At 43.5% G+C, this 19,147-nt stretch overlaps 1 protein-coding gene across 2 annotated transcripts in view; it reads left to right on the top strand.

Moving 5' to 3' along the window:
- The window catches only part of bsna (bassoon presynaptic cytomatrix protein a), a 93,404-nt gene that overhangs the window by 51,258 nt on the left and 22,999 nt on the right, over positions 1–19,147 (top strand). The window contains exons 3-9 of one of the 2 annotated variants that reach the window (XM_026154698.2): positions 236–5,608; positions 7,041–7,211; positions 7,415–7,665; positions 8,097–9,027; positions 13,356–15,021; positions 16,715–17,212; positions 18,547–18,899. In XM_026154698.2, coding sequence (XP_026010483.2) covers positions 236–5,608; positions 7,041–7,211; positions 7,415–7,665; positions 8,097–9,027; positions 13,356–15,021; positions 16,715–17,212; positions 18,547–18,899 — 9,243 coding nt within the window. Of the gene's footprint in view, positions 1–235; positions 5,609–7,040; positions 7,212–7,414; positions 7,666–8,096; positions 9,028–13,355; positions 15,850–16,714; positions 17,213–18,546; positions 18,900–19,147 lie in introns of both variants that reach the window. The other variant, XM_080295428.1, reaches the window with a different exon arrangement.

Genomic DNA, 19,147 nt, shown 5'->3' with positions numbered 1-19,147 from the left:
AATTTCTAAATAAGAAATACCATTTTTAAAACTCGTATTTATTTGTAATTTAAAAAAGTATGAATTTTGCATCTAAAATCAGAAAGTGATTTTAAGTGGGCTTAATTTTTATGCAGATTGGTATTATTGACCAGTTTCAACACATTGTAAAATTGATATAAATTATCATTAAAACTAAAAACCTTAGCTCCCCCAAGTCTAATCCATTTGTTTTTCTTTTTTCTTTTCTCTGTAGGATACAAAAAACAACAGCACCCACGACTTGTCACGCAGCCCTCAGAGTCTCAGTGACACTGGCTACTCATCTGATGGTATCTCCAGCTCCCACAGTGAAATCACAGGTCTAATCCAGGAAGAAGAGATGAAGCTGAGTGAAAGGGGAATCAGCAGCCGGGGCTCCCCACCAAGTCCCTCTGAAATCACCAAGCTGGAAAGCTCCATGAGGCCATTACTAGAGAAGAGCTTCTCTGAAGAGAAGGCAGACAGAAGGGGGAGGAAGCACAGAGACAGAGATTTGGATGACAGAGGGAAGCAACGCCCACGTTCTCTGTCAATCCCGCCAGATGCATATGACTCTGATGAGGAGCTGGAAGATATACTTGAGGAAGAAGAAGATGGGGGAGACTGGGAGGGTAAGCGAAAGGAAGGGAAAGAGGAGAAGAAGGAGAAGAAAAAGAAAGAAAAGGAAGCTGAGCCCACAGAGATGACCGATGAGGAGTTCATGAGGAGACAAATAATGGAGATGAGTGCTGATGAAGACAATGAGGAGGAGGAGGAAGAGATGGAGGAAGATGAAGATGAGGAAGACGAAGGATATGGCTACCAGAAACCCAAGAAAAGCCACCATAAGCACATAATCTCTGACTCAGGGAAAGAAAAGAGACGCCTTCAGCACCATTCCAGTAGTTTTGAGGAGGAGACTAAGAGCTCTACTGATGTCTATAAAGGCTCACTAGAAGAGGGTGAGGAAGATGTGATGGCATCGCAAGGAGGTCTGAGGCGCTTCAAAACAATTGAACTCAATAACACCAATAGCTACAGTCGAGACATCGAGCTGAGCAATGAAAACGACTTAAGCCTTGATCGGGAACCAGAGCTAGAGATGGAGAGTCTGACAGGATCTCCTGAGGAACGTTCTCGTGGTGACTACTCCTCGACTCTGCCACCCACTTCATCCTCATATGGCTCTGGACAATCTCCTACGTCCATCTCATCAATGGAGGAAGATAGTGACAGTAGCCCCAGTAGGAGGCAAAGACTGGAGGAGGCTAAGCAGCAGAGGAAAGCACGCCACCGCTCTCATGGCCCTCTCCTTCCTACCATTGAAGATTCTTCAGAAGAGGATGAACTCAGAGAGGAAGAGGAACTTCTGAGAGAACAGGAAAAGATGAGAGAAGTGGAACAGCAGAGAATTAGAAGTACAGCAAGAAAGACCAAGAGAGATAAAGAGGAGCTGAGGGCTCAGAGGCGCAGAGAAAGATCGAAGACCCCACCTAGCAATCTGTCACCTATTGAGGATGCGTCTCCAACAGAAGAGCTGAGACAAGCAGCAGAAATGGAAGAGCTTCATCGTTCCTCTGCTTCTGAATATTCGCCTCAAAGTCTTGACTCAGAGGCAGAGGGATATGAGTCCAAACTTTACAAGTCAGGAAGTGAGTATAATCTGCCAACCTTCATGTCACTCTATTCCCCGATAGAGAAAACAACTGCAACCACCACCACAGCACCATCTTCAACTTCCAAACCTCTGAAGAGTGCTGAGGAGGTCTATGAGGAGATGATGAGAAAGGCAGAAATGCTTCAAAAGCAGCAGAAACAACAACAGCAACAACAGCAACATGGAAGACATGGGCAGTACTATGAGGAGGACATTAATGGGCAAAGTTATGATGATGAGTATGAATATGAGCAAGATCAAACAGGATATGACAATGAGGCAGCAGAGACAGAAACTGATATTTATGAGGAGATTAGACAAACATCTCAGAACATTACCAAGATGCAACAGGCCACAGATGAGCAAGTAGAGATTGAAATTGAGAGCTCTTACCCAGATAAACAGCTCTTAGATACAGGCTCAGCCTTTGCTAAGCTACTAGAGCAAAGTAATGCTCTCCTTACACCAGGTACCAGTCCCACCCAGATCTCAGCTCCTGTGTCCTTTGCTGAGACTGCAGGGCGAATCCCTGATGTCAGAGTAACACAGCACTATTCTGCAAAGGATGGACACAAAGATAGACTCAAAACCCAAGCAGGAAAGAATGGAATAACTCCAACAGTGGCAGCAACCACTATTGCAGCATATGGTGTTTATGCTAGAGATGCAGTAACTATTTCTCAGACTGGTTCAAGCCATACTGTTACGTCCACTCAGTCTGAAATAGGTCGCAGGCATATGGGTAGTACATCCGCATCTTCAGCTACAGTCTCAAGCGTATGCAGCAAGATTGCAGAGATTACCCAAGCCTACAGTCAAAGAGAAGTCATTACCAGAAGGGTAGGGGAGACCAGGGGGATCCAAGTGCGAGACAGCTCAACATCTTCTATTGAGAGAATTATTGAGCCCCGTTCTCCCAAGTATACTACTTATTACAGAAGCACCAGTCCTCCTCTTTCACCATCACCACCACCACCGCAGAGTCCCACTCGCTCTCCTTCAAGAAGAGCTACAGCTGAGTTCTCTACACAGACTTTCAGTTCAGCATTGAGAATGGAGTCAGCAGGCTCTGGTCCTACTTCACCAGTAATGGCTCAGGGAACCCAAACATCACATCGATCAGTTTCCCCTAGGCTCTATCGACAGCAATCCTCTCAGGATGCCCCATACTCCCCTCCTTCAAGCCCAGCTAGGCCAACGACAGTCAATACTGCAACTTCCCCGCTGTCTTCTCCTACCCGATTTAGCCGCCAATCAACATTTGATACTTACTCTCCATGTGGCAGCCCTCCAGACACACCGCCTTACCACCACTCTCCTACACGGAGCTTTTATCGTACACAAAGAGTGGAGAAAGTAAATGTCGGAACAAGCATGGTCACCACAGCCAGCATATACACCAGAGGGTCTGTTTCAATGGATAATATCTCCCTCTGTAGGATATCTACAGTCCCAGGGACTTCGAGGGTAGAGCAGGGCCATATGATTCATGGTGGAAGTGTTGTGGACCTTAGAACAGCTACTAAACCAGCTCCTATTATTATGACTGACCAAGGAATGGATCTCACCTCCTTAGCCACAGAAAGCAGAAAATACCATGGTGGACCAGAGGGTAGCAGACATTCAACGATTGTACAGCCACTGATTATGAACTTGAACACACAGGAAACCACCACACCAACCACTGTGAGTGTCACCGTAGCTGCTTCAATGTTCATGACCCAGCCAAAACAACCAACAGTTTATGGTGATCCACATCAAAACCGAGTGGATCTGGGACAAGGCATGGGTTCAGCAGTTTGTCTCTCCCAGAATAAACCAGTTTCACCTCCAACTGACCCATCAATACCAAAAATTGATGCCAAACTGGAAGACCTCAGTATACAACAGAGAGAGCTTCAAAAACAACAAGAGAAGCTGCAGAAACAACAAGAGCTCCTGGAACAACAGTTGCAACACCACCATCAGATGCAACAACAGCAGCAACAGGCATCTGTTTTAGCCAGGTACAACCTTACTGGCCCAATCTCACCTTTACTGAAAAAAGATTTGCTCGTCAGTCAGACAACCACTGCTTCAGCTGTGGTCAGTGCTGTATCACCAATCATTAACCCTGAACTGTATGGCGCTGGTCCAGTTGAACTCAAGGGAAAGCCCAGTCCTCCTGGTTTGATATCAGGGGGTAAATCGCCACATAGTATGGTTGTACAAATGGATGGGGGGCCAGACCCAGCCAGGGCTGTGACTCAGCTCGTCAAGGTAGAAGAAGGACAGGATGCTGTAGATCTGACAGGAGGCCAAATTAAGCCTGACAACCAACCAGCTTGCTGTGATATTGTTTATCGACTTCCATTTGGTGGAACCTGTGTTGGTGCTCCTGAGAAAGAAGGCATAAGGCCTCCATCTGCCCCACCTCTCACCTATGAGTCTGACCAAGAAAGACAACCTGGAAGGTACCATGAGTATCCAATGGATGGGCGTAAGGCCTACACGTTACCTTTTCCTGGTAGGCTCCAGCCTTCGATGTCTGATACAAACCTTGCTGAAGCTGGGTTACAGTCTTACCATTCTAAAGTGGAACCACATCTCCAAGCTTCAGGAGAACTTGCCATGGATCTAACTGCTATGAAACAGGGCTATGGAGGATATGTGGGGATGCAGTATGGTTCCTATACAGATTTACGGCATGGAGGAGACATTGCAGCACAAACACTGCCTATCAGAAGATACAATTCCCTGTCCAACATCAGTTCAGATTATGGCTATTCTGCGCGTGACATTGCTAACTTCCAAGAAGCTAACTTGGCTCAGTACAGTGCCACAACTGCAAGGGAGATTAGCCGAATGTGTGCAGCACTCAATTCCATGGATCGCTATGGAAGCAACCCAGACTTGATGCAGTTTGGCAGTTTGAGCAGAGGTACTGGGCCCATGGCCTCCAGACTTGCAGCTGGTCTTGGCATTAGGCAAAACCTTCTCTTTGGATTAGATGGGAAGCCAATCTCTCACAGTCAAGCATTAACTAATCTTATCAATGCCAGGCAGGCGAGTCTAAGAGCCATGTACCCCGCTGCTATTAGATCCTCAGATGGGATGATCTACTCAACTATTCAGACCCCCATTGCTTCTACACTTCCCATCACAACCCAGCCTGCCTCTGTTCTTCGACCACTAATAAGAGGAGTCTACAGGCCATACCTCTCTGCCAACATGACACCAGTGCCCCTATCTAGTCTTAGCAGGCTACCAATGAGCCCCAGAATGCCCTTATCTGGACAAGCTGCAGTCCGTTATCCAGCACCAGGCCTTCTCCAAACAACATCAGCCACTGACATAAGTGCTGCTGCCACAACAACCTCAGCAACTGCAGGGGCCCTAGTGGGTGTTCCCATGACAACTAGCTCAGTGGTCCAGGATGAACCAGTTTACCTTGGCAAAGGTGCGACAGTGTCCTCTTTATCAGCAGAGGTCACCTCAGTGCAAGGAACAGTTGTCATACCAGCTGATCAGCAGCAGCAGCCAATAAACCTGTCCCAGGCACACCTGAGTAGCCAACAACAGAAACAAGTAACAACTGTTCAGCAGCCACAACAGCCTGCCCCTGCTGCACATGCTTACCCACTTTCAGGTCCTGCACAAACACATGGTTACACCCAACCTCCAGCAGTCCTGTCTGCCCCTACTGCTGGCTTACCAATTCCAGGTGGTCTTCCTCCTTTCCCTCCACCAGGTGCCATACACAAAGAGGGTGAAACTGAGGCAGAGAGACTGCACCGCCAGCAGGAGCAGCTTCTGCAGATGGAGAGAGAGCGGGTGGAGCTGGAGAAACTCAGGCAATTGCGCCTGCAAGAAGAGCTGGAAAGGGAAAGGTTAGAGCTGAAGTTGCACAGAGAGAAGGAGCAGATGCTGGTGCAGAGAGAGTTACAGGAGCTGCAGAACATCAAGGAACAGGTAGAGGGAGAAGCAGGAGGTGGAATGCAGAGTTTGATCCTTAATGTCTTGTTTGATGTTGTGTGGTTATTGTGTTTGGATTGGATATTGGGGGTTTTTTTTGGTTTAGTTTTGTGGTGGTGTTATTTGTGGTGTATTTGGTTGAGTTATCTTTTTTTAATCCCATTTAAAATGCTTTTATTCAGTGTTTCAGTATTGTGCCTACTTAACAAGACACATTAAAAACAGCTAATTTTTTATACAGTATATTGTCTTTCAATGTCTGTCTCTTAGCAGTTCTTCTAAAAAGTATATTAAACAAGCATTTTCAGTTAATCAGATACATTAAGTCCATAAGATATTTCTTTAAAATGTAGTGCTAAAATTCTGTTCAAAAGTGATGACTTTTTTTCTGAATAAATATTTTTATGCAGCCTTAGTTATAAATGATGAGTTTGCATGCTGTGTTTGTTTGGGCTTTTTAAAATTTTGCACATGATGTTTGCGTGTCTGTTTGATGTCTGTTGTATGTGTGTTTCAAAAGGATACCTGTTTATAAAGTCTCATGTTTCATTTATTACTTTGATTTTTAGGCCAAAAAAGTGGTTTAAATGTTCCATTCAGCGGACTAATTTGCATAAAATCATAAAAATCAAGCAAAATAAACCAAAATATATTGCAAAACTATCGAAAATCAGTCACACATGTTGGTTATAATATATTGCTTTCTGAGCTCTTGGCCTTGCAATGATGTTTTCACAGTAAACCTGAGGGCTAATGTGACAATTTTCTTCTTTTTTAATAGAACAAGCAGTTGAAAATCTTTCAACTTAAGTCTGTTAAACAGGTGTGGAAGTCTTCCTTAATGAGAATAAACTAGAACTGGAATGTTTAAAATGCATCTCATAATTTACAGTGCAAGCAAAAACCCCTAACTGCTTATTTGCATCAGCCTGTCATTTTAGCAGTAAAAGAAATGCCTTAAATATTTTCTGCAGAGCATTGTATGACTGGTAAGAGCAATTACCAGTAAATGCTGCACTTCATTCATGTTGCGCCTCCATTCTTGGTTTTTGCAGTATATACAAGTTTGACTAACTTGGAACCATTGTCAAAACTAATCCATCAGCACAAGAATGACTTCATGTCACATTCACATGTGGGAATCTTGTGATTTAGGCTACATTTTAGAAATTTTATCATCCTGAATAAAACCAGATATCATGACTTTGGCTCTTTTTCGCTGTTTTCTCTGTTTTTAAATTTTTTCTTCATCTTGTTCTGGTACTATTCTTCACTTTGCTTATTTCATAATTTCTCCTTCATCAACCCATTCCATCTCTCCACCCTCTTATGCTCCACGCTCTGTTCTGTTATGTTATCTCGCTCTGTCTGTGTTTTTGCCCATATGTCCTTCTTTCTCTTCCCATCTCCACCGACACTTTTTGTTTAGGTTCTGCAGCAGCAACAGCATGAACGTGAGAAACAACTTGTTCTACAGCGGGAGCAGCTGGCTCAGCAGAAGTCCCAGCTAGATCAGATCCAGTCTTTACAGCAGCAGCTCCAGCAGCAGCTTGAAGAGCAGAAGAGACAGAAAACCGCTGCTGTCACCCAGATCATGCAGGTGGGGGTGGGGTGGGGTTAATGAAAAACATTGGTAGCTGGCTCTTAAGCTGTGTATGCATGTGACACTCTGCATTCAGACAGATATGTGTACCTTTTTATCTTGAAGGAATGTGTTTGTGAAGTGTAGCTACACAACCTTGTCGTTCTGATTTGAATCACTGCTTTATAGCAATATTAAAACCCCATGGTTTTTTTGTACAGCTGGATGGACAGCCGCTGCACCCCTACGCAGACTCTCATATGGGCTCCCGTTCTCTGCCCAACTCCTCGTCAGAGATGTGCCTGAGGAGCCAGGAGGAGCAAATGGAGGCCAGGACCAACATGAGAAAACACAGCTCCATGAGCAGACTGACTAGAGATAGCTTGGATGGAGATGGCGTGGTGTTCTACGGCTCCCCCCGCAGGATTGTGGATAGCTGTGTGCAGACTGACGATGAAGATGGCGAGGAGAGGTAAACAGTGTGTGAGTGTATGGAGTGACGGGGAAAGAGGAGGGGTGTAAGAGGTGAAACTGTGTGTATATAGGCAAAGGTTATTTTAATAGCCTTGCAATTTACTTCACGTGTCTGTAATTAAATTTAAGACCCAAGGAGAAACAGGTTTTATTAATATTTTATGAATAATACCATGTAGAATAAATCAATCACTTGAAGGAAAGGTTGGAACAATACTATATACAGTAGCATACTAACATAAAAAAGTTCACACTCAAAAAGGATGAGGATAAATGTTTGTGTTAACAATTTATATTCATAGCACTTTATTGCATTGTAGTTATCACTTTTTCATACCCTATATTGCCAGTAGATTTACAAAATTACTTGACAGCAACCTAAATATAGTTCTTTATTTTTTGTTTTTCGTGTATTTTCTCCATCGCCAGGTACATGATGCGTCATCGCACCAGGAGGCGTGGTCGCAGCGTTGACTGCTCTGTCCAGACAGATGATGACGAGGACAAGGCTGAGACAGAGCATCCGGTCCGCCGAAGGCGCTCGCGTTTCTCAAGGCACTCTGAGTCCAGTGCAGCTGGCAGCAGCACTGCCACTACAGCCACCTTAGCTACTGATACCAAAACTGACAAAACTAAGATGGTTTCCTCCAATATTGGCGTTCAGACAATCAGGGAAATGTCTTGCCAGACGGAAGTGGAGCACCTAGGAAGAGTCTCCCCAGCAATCCATGTGACAGTACCAGACCCTAACAAAGTAGAGATTGTGCACTATATCTCTGGACCAGAGCGAACTCAAAAAGGACAATCTCTAGCTTGCCAGACTGATCCAGAAGCCCAGTCACAGGGAGTTGTAGCTCCACAGCTAAGTGTACCAACCACAGTCAGTCCATATTCGTCCTCTGCCGGTACTGGCACACAACAGTCAGGTTCTGACCTTCTCACCCAGCAACGCCAGCAGCAGATTGCCGCAAATGCTGCCAAATTTGAGCGCCGACGTCCTGACCCACTCGACATTAATTACCAGCCTCACAACCATCTCCACAATGAATCGATCTCCAGCATCATTCGCCAGCAGCAAACAGCCCCCAAATCTCCACAAGTCCTCTACTCTCCGGTCTCTCCGGTGTCCCCTCACCGCCTCATAGAGACTTCTCTGTCAAGCGAGCGACTGAACAAGGCCCATGTAACACCTCAGCAGAAGTCCTACACAGCCGAATCTCCCCAGCGACACCCCTCTGTGCCCCGACCCATCAAGAGCACTCAGAGGTCAATGTCAGATCCCAAGTCTCTAAGCCCCACCACAGATGAGCACACGAAGGCCAGGTTGTCCCTGTATCAACAACAAGCACTTCAGAACCAGGTAAAGCCATTCAAACCATGGTGATATACACTAAAAGCCATTGAAATTTATAGTTAATGATGTTATTCAGATGGATACAGTCTAGATAACCACTAATATCACTGGATATTGTTAAAAAGTACAAATTTTATAGGAAAAATGACAGCACTGGTTAACTTTCACACAAAATTATCTAAAATTTTGTCAAAGTTTTAGTTGAAAAGAAAGTGGGATGAACATTAAATCCTGTTATTTTAACTTTATAGCTGAAAATAAAGCAATGCACAGATGGTGATTCTGTATGCAAAGGTTACAGTAGTATCCAAAAGATGTAAAGTTTGTCTTATTATTTATTACTTTTCATATGTTACATCCTTCATGCTACATTCATATTTTAATTCAGAGTGAAGAGATTTATAAGCCGCATATAAAACAGTAAAATCAAATGATAGACTAAAACAGTGGAAAAATATTTTTAACAATTAATAAATAAATTGGTACATTTTAAACTCCTGCAGCGGGCCAGTTAGCACATTTAATAACGTTGCTCTCAACAACAGGCTCAGTTTTATATTGTTTATTTGAGTCAAAACCTAGCAAGGGCATTAATACTGAATGGCCTCTGTGTAACTTTGAAACCATTTCTTTCATTCGATGTTGCCCTTGTTTTCATTTTCTGAGTGCTATGAATGTTTCATGTGGATGCTATGATGAGTAATTCCCTTTGTTAGATTATTTTTCAAATTTTGTTATTGTTTTGTAGTTTTACAACCTCATCTTCTGTTTGAAACCAGTAACACCTCAGCAGTAGCTGGCATGCAAAGTCAAAATGTGCTCTATTATTGAGGTCTCTTGAGTTACTCTGGGCCTTGATTTTAAAAACTGATAAAGAGCCTAGCAGCTTGCCCACAAACTAACTAAATTTGATCAAACTACAAAACTTCAGTTTATCTCCGACTAAATTTATAAAGGTCTATGCTGTTTCAACAATTTACATATTATGGTAAATGGACTGGTTTTATATAGCGCTTCTCTACTCTACCTGAACACTGAAAGCACTTTATACAACATGCCTCATTCACCAATTCAGACCCATTCATACAAGCACATTTTTGTTCTATGCCCTAAGTGCTTTCTGCCTAACATTCACACACATTCACACTCCAGTCGATGCCTGACCTGCTCTACCTCCTGAGCTACAGCCACCCCTATTATTTACTGGGGTTTGAAGAGTAAAAAACAAAAACATTAAGCCATAATTGTGACCCATTCTGTGTATTTAAACTGTTTCAATGGTAACAGAAACTCCCTTGCTCGCATAGCAGGAGCAATAACTCTTTTAAATGGACATTACATACTTACCTATATTGTCTCAACAACCATACCTGAAAATCAATTAACAACAATAGCTTAGGGAATTAATTAATGCCACCACAAAACACTGTGCTACAATATGACAGTATAATGGTTGTCTGGAAAAAAAATAGAATTAAAAAAAGGACCAATAAAACATATGTGAACAGTCACATTTGATACAGATGCTACTAGAATGTTCGTGCACAGACTGTAGACTAGTAGATCTCAGGACTGTTTTGTGCTTAAGTGCAATTACTTAAGAATGCTTTAGTGTACATTATGTTCATTTGAAGTTTATGTTACGTTATTAATAGCAGCTCAGACTGAAACAGTATTTTAACTCTTCTGTTTCAGCCAAATTGTCCTAACAATGACAGCTGGTGTCAATGAGTGTAAAATCTACCCTAGTAAAGCCAAAGACACACACCCTAATACCCTAAGAACAACTCTTCACCTCTCAATTTTCAACCAACTTTCAACTCTGTTGAAATGTGGCAAAGATGTTACTTAACTTGTTTTGGGTAACAACAACTACCCATCCGGTTTTCCCTGGGTGAGAGTTATTGTTTTTTTTTTTTTTTAATGCTGTGATGTATGGTTGAGGTCAGAAGTTTACATATGCTAGTTATGGATTTATGCAAATGTATAAGTTGGGGCTTTTATTGATTTTGTTGAATTCAGTAAAATGATTATACATCATACATCTTTCACGATTTTAGAGAACAAGAATTGGACTGAAAATTGAAAAGTATATATACACCCCCAGTAATATTTGGTTGAATCTTCCTCAGTTGGTTGCATCATGACTGCATGTTTTTTTAACCTTCAACAAGCTTCTGACATAATTCTGGCTGGATATCTGACCACTTTTCTCTTGCAGAATTAGAATAGTTTATTTAATTTGGTTGGTTTCTTGGCATGGACCCAGTTTCGAAGCATAGTCCAAAAATTTTCAGACATAGGACATACCAGAAGCTTAATGTTAATCAACCATTGAACCATTGGTGAAGTTGAAGAGTTTGGAGGTAGTCCTCCTTCTTCATTATTCCATCCACTTTATGCAATGTACCAGCACAACTGGCAGCAAAACAGCCCCAAAACATGATGCTACCACCACCATGCTTTGCAGTCGGCACTGTTTTCCTAGATCGGAACTCCTGAATTTTACTCGCCCAAACAAACCTGTAGCGATTGCGGCCAAACAGCTCAATCTTTGTCTCGACTGACCCTAAAGCTTTTCTCCAGAAAGGATTTGGAAGTTTCAGTCTTGTTTGAAGGCTAAGATTTTGAAGCAGGGATATTTTCTTTCGCAGTAAGCACTCTCTCAGTTCATAGCGATATTTCCTTTCATTTTCAGGGTTAAGTTTGGGTCTTTGTCTAGATCTTTTGTAGAAAGAGAAAATCCAAAATGACATTCATCCTCTAAAATGTCATTCTGACCCCAACTGTACCTATTTACATATATATATATATATATATATATATATATATATATATATATATATATATATATATATATATATATATATATATATATATATATATGTATCATTGTATTCTTCTGACCCTTTGAAAAGTGTTTCATAGTGTATTTTTCACTACCTCCATGTTAGGATTGTGAAAATAATAGGTCCCAGAGGGGATTTCTCTTTATGCTTCCGCCTACACACAGACTGAAATGAAAAATAACACACAACACACTATGATCTATTTACAATTTCAATATATGTTTGGTAGGAACAAATGGGATGATATATTATTTACACACAGTATAAAGACAAAGATAAACACAGATTATTTTGATGGTCACATCATTGACTGGTTTTGACTGGGAAGCCCACACAAATTCAGCATTTTATTAATTCAATATTAAGCAGTCAAAATTTACAGCTAAATCAAAAATCAATGATAATCCTAATTTTTGTTCTCTATTTTTAGTAGATTTTACAGTGGAAAATTGTAAAAGCCATGCTGGTTCATTTAGCCAGCCTTTAAATCCAGCTATATCTTCCAGTATATTCATTTGCTTCATTATACTGTACTTCATATGCCTATTATGTTGGGGTTTTTTGTTATTCCATGGTGCATTCTAAGTAAGAATATAGATTTTAGCATAACAAAACTACATGCTGTCTCCACAACCTTTAATTAAACTTAGGTTGTTTACTGGTCTCATCATTACTAATTATTTTATAAGAATTAACAAATTATTAAGAAAATATTAAGATAAAGGTATAAATCCCAAATTTCTGAAAATATCAACTCAAAACTGTAAAAACAAAAAAAGAAAGAGAAATTCATTGCATTAGTAGCTATTAAATTAATGGAATACTCTATCACAGTTGCCACTCATTTCACTGTTTTTGTATGTCTGCTAACACAAACTCCACTCTTGTTTCCTGTTGTCTTTGTCCTTTTGTCTATGTGTGTTTCCTTTGTCTCCCTTATATGGCCCTGTCGTTGCGTCCTTTCCTTGTTTCTTCTGTTCTTTGACCCCTTTTTTTCTCTTTTTGAGTTTTTCTTCCTCCCTTCCTCCTCTTCTACTCATATTTTGTGCATGTCATCTCTCCCGCCAACTCTCTCCCTTTACCTATAACCCTGTACATTAATTTATTTTTCTTATTTTATTTTATTTTATTTTACCTTATTTGTTTCCTCAACCCTTTTTACATCTCACTCATCTGCTCTGCTTAATTGCTTCACCTGTTTTTTCATCTATCTTTGCTATTGATTTTCCCCATTATCCATACCTCGCCATGTTCATCTCAAATTCTCACTTACCCCCCCAACACACACGCACCTCCCATTTCTCCATCCCCCATTCCTATTCCATTGATCTTCCTAACCACTGTTATCACACTGATCTCCTCATTCCCCACATCTGATGTTTTACATCACCAATCCCCCCCCCCCCCCCCATATTCTTCTCCTCTTCCACTCCTTCCCCCGTCTCTCTTTCTTTCTTTCTCTCTCTTCTGTCTCTCTCTCTCCAGCTGGCAGCCCTACAGCAGAGCTCACTGCTCCGCAAGGTCAAGCGAACCCTGCCTAGCCCTCCTCCAGACGAGACTGTTACATCAGCTCACCTGCCCATGATGACACCAGCCCTCCAACAGGTCTACCTGCCCTCCGTGCCCAGCCTCAAGCCCAGCTCCAGGTCTGGCCTGGCTGCGAAAGCCAGCCTCCTCAAAGACCTCACCCATGAGCTCAAGGCCGTGGAGCAAGAGTCAACCAAGCTGAGAAAGCAGCAAGCTGAACTAGAGGAAGAAGAGAAAGAAATTGATGCTAAGCTGAGATACCTTGAGCTGGGGATCCACCAAAGGAAGGAGACATTGGTCAAGGAGAGGGAGAGAAGGGATATTGCCTACCTGAGGTGTATGGGGGACACCAGGGACTATATGTCTGATAGTGAGTTGAATAACTTACGTTTAGCAGCTGCAGCTGCGTCACATGAGAGTAATGGGCTACTAACAACCAGACCAAGCACCGCCCCTCTCAGCCAGTTCACCAGTGACCTCAACACCGCAGCCCAATACCCACCCACCTCGTCCTTCCTTTCTTGTCAGTACCCCCAAAGCCAACCAGCAGCTCCATCTCAGCAACCAAGTGTACCATACCAGTCTGCAACATTCAACCAGCCTCCCTACCCAACAGTGTCACAGTCACAGGCACTGCCACAACCCACTCCCCTTCAAACCCATGCTCCCCCTCCTGGACCTACCTATCAACCTCAAACCTCATATCCTTCTCACACCTACCCCCAAACTCAGCCCCCATACCCCCAGACAGACATGGGGTTACCAGCTGCACCTCAGCCTCAGCCTCAGCCAGGGCATACAGGTTTTGGGCCAGCACCACCCGGTCAGCCACCATACCCCACCCACAGCTCACCCTATCCCAGCGCTGTGTCCTCCTACCCCAGCCAGACCACACCATACCCTGGTCAGCCCCAAGTTGATATCCTCACAGTTCATCCAGGAAGACCGAGGCAGACTTCATTGGCCGATCTAGAGCACAAGATGCCCACCAACTATGAGACTATTAGCAACCCTACTGTTGTGGTTACCACTACTGCTCAGGATGCTACCTATTCCAGTGGAGCCCCATCCTATGCTCAGTACACTGCAGCAACAACAATGGCAAGCTCGTATGGGCCCTATGGGTCAGCACCGGTGTCCAGCAGCTACGGTGGGTACTCAACAATGCCCCCCAGTACATATGGCCAATATACTTCCACTACCACAAGTTCATATGGCCAGTATACCACAACTACTGCTAATACTTATGGCTACACCACCACCACAGCCAGCTCATATGGACAGTATACTTCCACTGTGTCCAATGCCTACGGGCACTCTGTAGACAGTCCTTCCACCTACAGCACAGCAGATGGGATGTATGGGGCTCCTGGTTTAGAGCAAAACATTCCGAGGAACTACATGATGATAGATGATGTTAGCGAGCTGACGGCAAAAGATGGGCTGGGCACGATGACAGGGGACATGATGCATCATGGCGGCAGTGGGCGTTACCCGGGCGACATCCACAGCCACAGCAGCACCACTGGCACGACGCGTGGGGGAACTGGCAGCTCCTCTTATGGCAGGGCACCCGAGGAGGAAGCAGCGATGCAGGAAGAGCTGTACGACCACCATGGCAGGGGTAAGAGCAGCTACAGGCACGGACCTCTAGGGGGCAGCAGCAGCGCTAGCATGGGTGGGGGATCCCCCTATTTCTATGACTTCGACTACAAACATGGCAGCATCCGCTCTGGGGTACAGAAACCTTCACCGTCCTCCAGAACCCTTCTGGCTCCTGCTGTCATGTCATCCAAGCGCAGCAAGCACAGGAAGCTGGGGAGTATGGAGCAAAAAATCTCCAAGTTTTCCCCGATTGAGGAGGCACGGGATGTGGAGGCAGACCTGGCCTCCTATTCCTCAGTGACAGGTGCGGCTTACCCCTCCTCTCACATTCGAGGACGCCAGCTGATCGAGGATTACGGTTTTAAGAGGAGTGCTTACGACAGTGGCAGTGGCACCACTCATGGTAGTCGATACTATAGTATGACGGTGGATGAGGACGATCGAATTTACTACACCTCCACTGGCCGTTCCCGCTCCACTGGCTACGGCATGGACAAGATCTCAGCCAGGGACTACTCCGGGTATCGCAGCCGATCCTATGAGAGGGACGACCGCTCCTATCGATCTGGCTACAGGGGGCGCCATCCAACCCGACAATACTCTGAAGAGGAGAGTCCCCTGAGTCCTTTGGGGAGGTTCATGGGTTCTGGGCGATCGTCAAGTTTAGGTCCCGACCCGTATGACAGTCACAGCGGTAGATGTAAATACTATTATGGCCATTATGGTTCCAGTCACTCGCTGCCAGATGTTCAAGACCACATAAGGGACCTTCCCCGGACACACGTCTACAAATCGGATGATACATACTTTATAGACGATTATCATTGCGCTGTGTCAGACAGCGAAGGTAATTGTGGGAGATGAAATCCCACACAGTCTCACTACCTTCTACTGCTCCCAACGTTTATCTAAACGTCCCCCACCCACCCAAAGGCTAGACTTAGCAAAGAAAAAGAAAGTAAAAAAGAGACAGATATAGCTGTTGCATGCTAATGTTTTCGTCATCCTGAGAGTCACTCGGAGCTCTCGTATCAGTGGACTGCTATCTGTCTGTCTGCCTGCCTGTCCGTCCTTCCGCCTGTCCGTCCAGTCGTCTGTCTGTTCCAAACTCGCATGGTTCTTCGGCGTGGTCGTTTTCGTCATTCGCTACACTCTGATTCACTTGAAAGGTCTTTGCACGACACAAATGCATTTTTTCTTTACAGGTTTTTATCTTTACTTATGTTTTTACATGTGTTTGGATCTACACTGCAAAACAGTCCCCCCCTATAGGTTTGATATTTATTCCGTCAAAGAGGTGTTATTGTCTCAAATCAGCAATTAAATAGAGGTTGACTGTTTTATATACCTGCTTTGTCTTGCCAGAGCAGTTATACAGTGTCTTAGTGCAGGATATCTGTCCTCCTCTGTCACTGGCTTTTAATTTGAAATGAACACAAAAACAGCAGCCAAAGCAGACAGTTTTGCAGTGTTTGTTTTATTCTGGTAATATTGTCTTGTATTGTGTGAAGTTTACATGTTTTAAGTGTTAAGTGCATGGATGTAAAACTTTTATTTTTATTTTTCTGCCCTTCTTTCTGTGTCTACCCCTACCCACTCTTTTCTTTTGCATGCGGTTGGTCTTCCTCCTGCCTTCTTCCTTCTTTCAGCCTGCATGCCGCTGTCTCCGAACGACATGGAGATTGACTGTGATCTGCTCTCGGTTTCCAAAGCCTACCATCTGGGCCAAGAAGAAACCGACTGGTTTGAGAAGCCACGCTCCAGTTCTCGTCACTACGGTAGCAGCCACTCTGGGAGGAGCCGGCACAGTGTCAAACACACCTACCATGATTATGATGAGCCTCCTGAGGAGGACCTGTGGCCCCAAGATGAGTATGGCCACACAGGGCGACACTCATCATCTCGCGACCACAGACACCATGGCAGTTCTAGCCGCCATTCTTCCTCCTCACGTCATTCAGATGAGCCTAGGTCCTCAAGATCCTCTAAGGGGCACCCCAAAGACCCATCTATGCGCCATGATCCCTCAGGAAGATCTTCATCTACAGGAAGACGTGTTGACTCAAGATCCGGTGGGTACCACTCTTCCGACTACTCCCGCGACTCATCTGGGCATCATCATGGCCAGCGTTCCTCCAGACAGGGCGACCCACACAGGTCTTCACGTAGCAAGTCCCAGGGTCCAGTGGACATGCAGGGGCAGCCACCAGGTACATACGAATGTTGAATCTCTTGTCAAACATGATTAGAGCGCAGTCTTTGTACTTTATACCTCAATGTATAGGTTAATTACAGTGTATTCGAAACCCGTTGACTTAAGTATATTGCAAAATATTGTACAGACTAGAAAGAGTTTATCTAAGTTATTGATTATGTGATTATTGGACTGACTGTTCAATTGATTTATATTTTCTAATTAACTGCACATTTATCTGAGAATTGAAAGCAATTATATATTATTGAATGTTATATTACACACTACGTTATAATGTCATTGTCTTTATAATGAAAGACAATGAAGAAGCAGTAAAAGATGCATCAACTAAAAGTCCTTTTCCTGAGAACAACAGCATTAGATCTCATTCGGATTCTGCTTATGTGGGCGATATAGATTAGACTGAAGTATGTTTCAGTTAGTTTAGTTTAAAATAAAAAAAACACTTATATTGCTTTTCGCCATAAATCTCAAAACTTTTTCATAATAGCACCTGCACTATTATATATCCCTAACTAATGAAGCTCGTTTCTTGTTTTTAGTGTCTGATCTAATAATGCTGATCCATGAGCTTAACCTTAATACTGAACACATGATTGTGTCACTTTTATAAATGTGTCTTAAAAAATGAAACTACAGCAGGCACTGGAGTTAATACCGTGTTCTTTTTTAAATCATTTAAGTCTTAGGTAGAAGTATTTAATAACCCCTGTTGTTCAGATTGTGTTTGATGCTTTTTTTACACTCATATATTCCCTCAGGGATCAACATTTTCTAATTAACTATATAATATCAGGCACATGTTTTCCAAGAAATGTGCTATCTGCAGGCAGCACCATGGCTGTTTTCTTAGCACTGCAGTCATTAAATCACTGCTTTCATCTATGCTCACAACATTGTTGTGTGTCATCATCTCATGCCTGTGTTTCCTGTCAGTTACTATTACACTGTAATAAAATCTGAAAGTACTTTATAAGAGAAAGCCAGAGTAAGCCGCTTCTTTTATCAGTACATTGTAGTTTTGGTTTTATAAAAGCATAACTTTCTCTGTGGAAGATGGTAGCGGAAATCATCTAACTTGCATAACCGACTTGGAAATGTGTGCACAAGACAAGAAACAGATGACGCAAAGGTCAAAGATGTGTTGACTGAATCCTTTCAGCTGCCAATCATTCCTTCAGTTTTGACAACAGTTACAGGCCTTCAGGCAGTAGCTGCAGAAAAAATCAGTGCTGAATTAATGTCCTGTTTTTTTATTGGCAAGAAGAGTCCATTTTCAAGCAATAGCCACAAACTGTTTATAAAAAAACACCCTTTTTTTCCACTCAGGCTCCTCAAGGTCTGGCAGTGGCTCTGCTAGGGCTCAGGGATCTGCTGGTGGGCCTACGGGATCAGGACGGCAAGGTGGCCCGGGTTCCCAGACAGATGGGGCTCCGGGACAGAGGGCTCAACTCCAGCAGCAAGCCCAGACTTCAGCAACCAGACCAGGGCAGCCCGGTGCCACAACAACCAACAGCTCCCAGCAGCAGCCCCAAGCCCAAGGACAAGGCATGGGCATGGGAATGGGAATGGGAATGGGAATGGGACAGGGCCAGGCCAAACCGGGGCAGATGGGACCAGCAGGTGGACCCATGGGCCAAGCCAGGCAGACAGGTCCAACAGGAACTACAACATCCACAATTGTGAGTCCAGAAAGAAAAGATGACTCTTCTAAGTAAGGATTTGAGGCTTGTTTTGTTTTCTATTCTGTATGAGGTAAAAATAAAAAATATGCATCTTTCAGTGCACTCAAATGGTTCAATTCACATTTGTATTTGACATTTTGAAGAAAATGTCATAAAAGGATGTTTTTGGTTTTATGAAGTAACATAAGAAGTATTTCATGACCATTACAAAAATATCTTTCAATATTCACATTACATATGCCATC

The sequence above is a fragment of the Astatotilapia calliptera genome, chromosome 20 (genome assembly GCF_964374335.1).
Source record: "Astatotilapia calliptera chromosome 20, fAstCal68.1, whole genome shotgun sequence".
In the NCBI taxonomy this organism is placed as follows: Eukaryota; Metazoa; Chordata; class Actinopteri; order Cichliformes; family Cichlidae; genus Astatotilapia; species Astatotilapia calliptera.
This window is presented reverse-complemented; position numbering and strand designations above follow the sequence as displayed.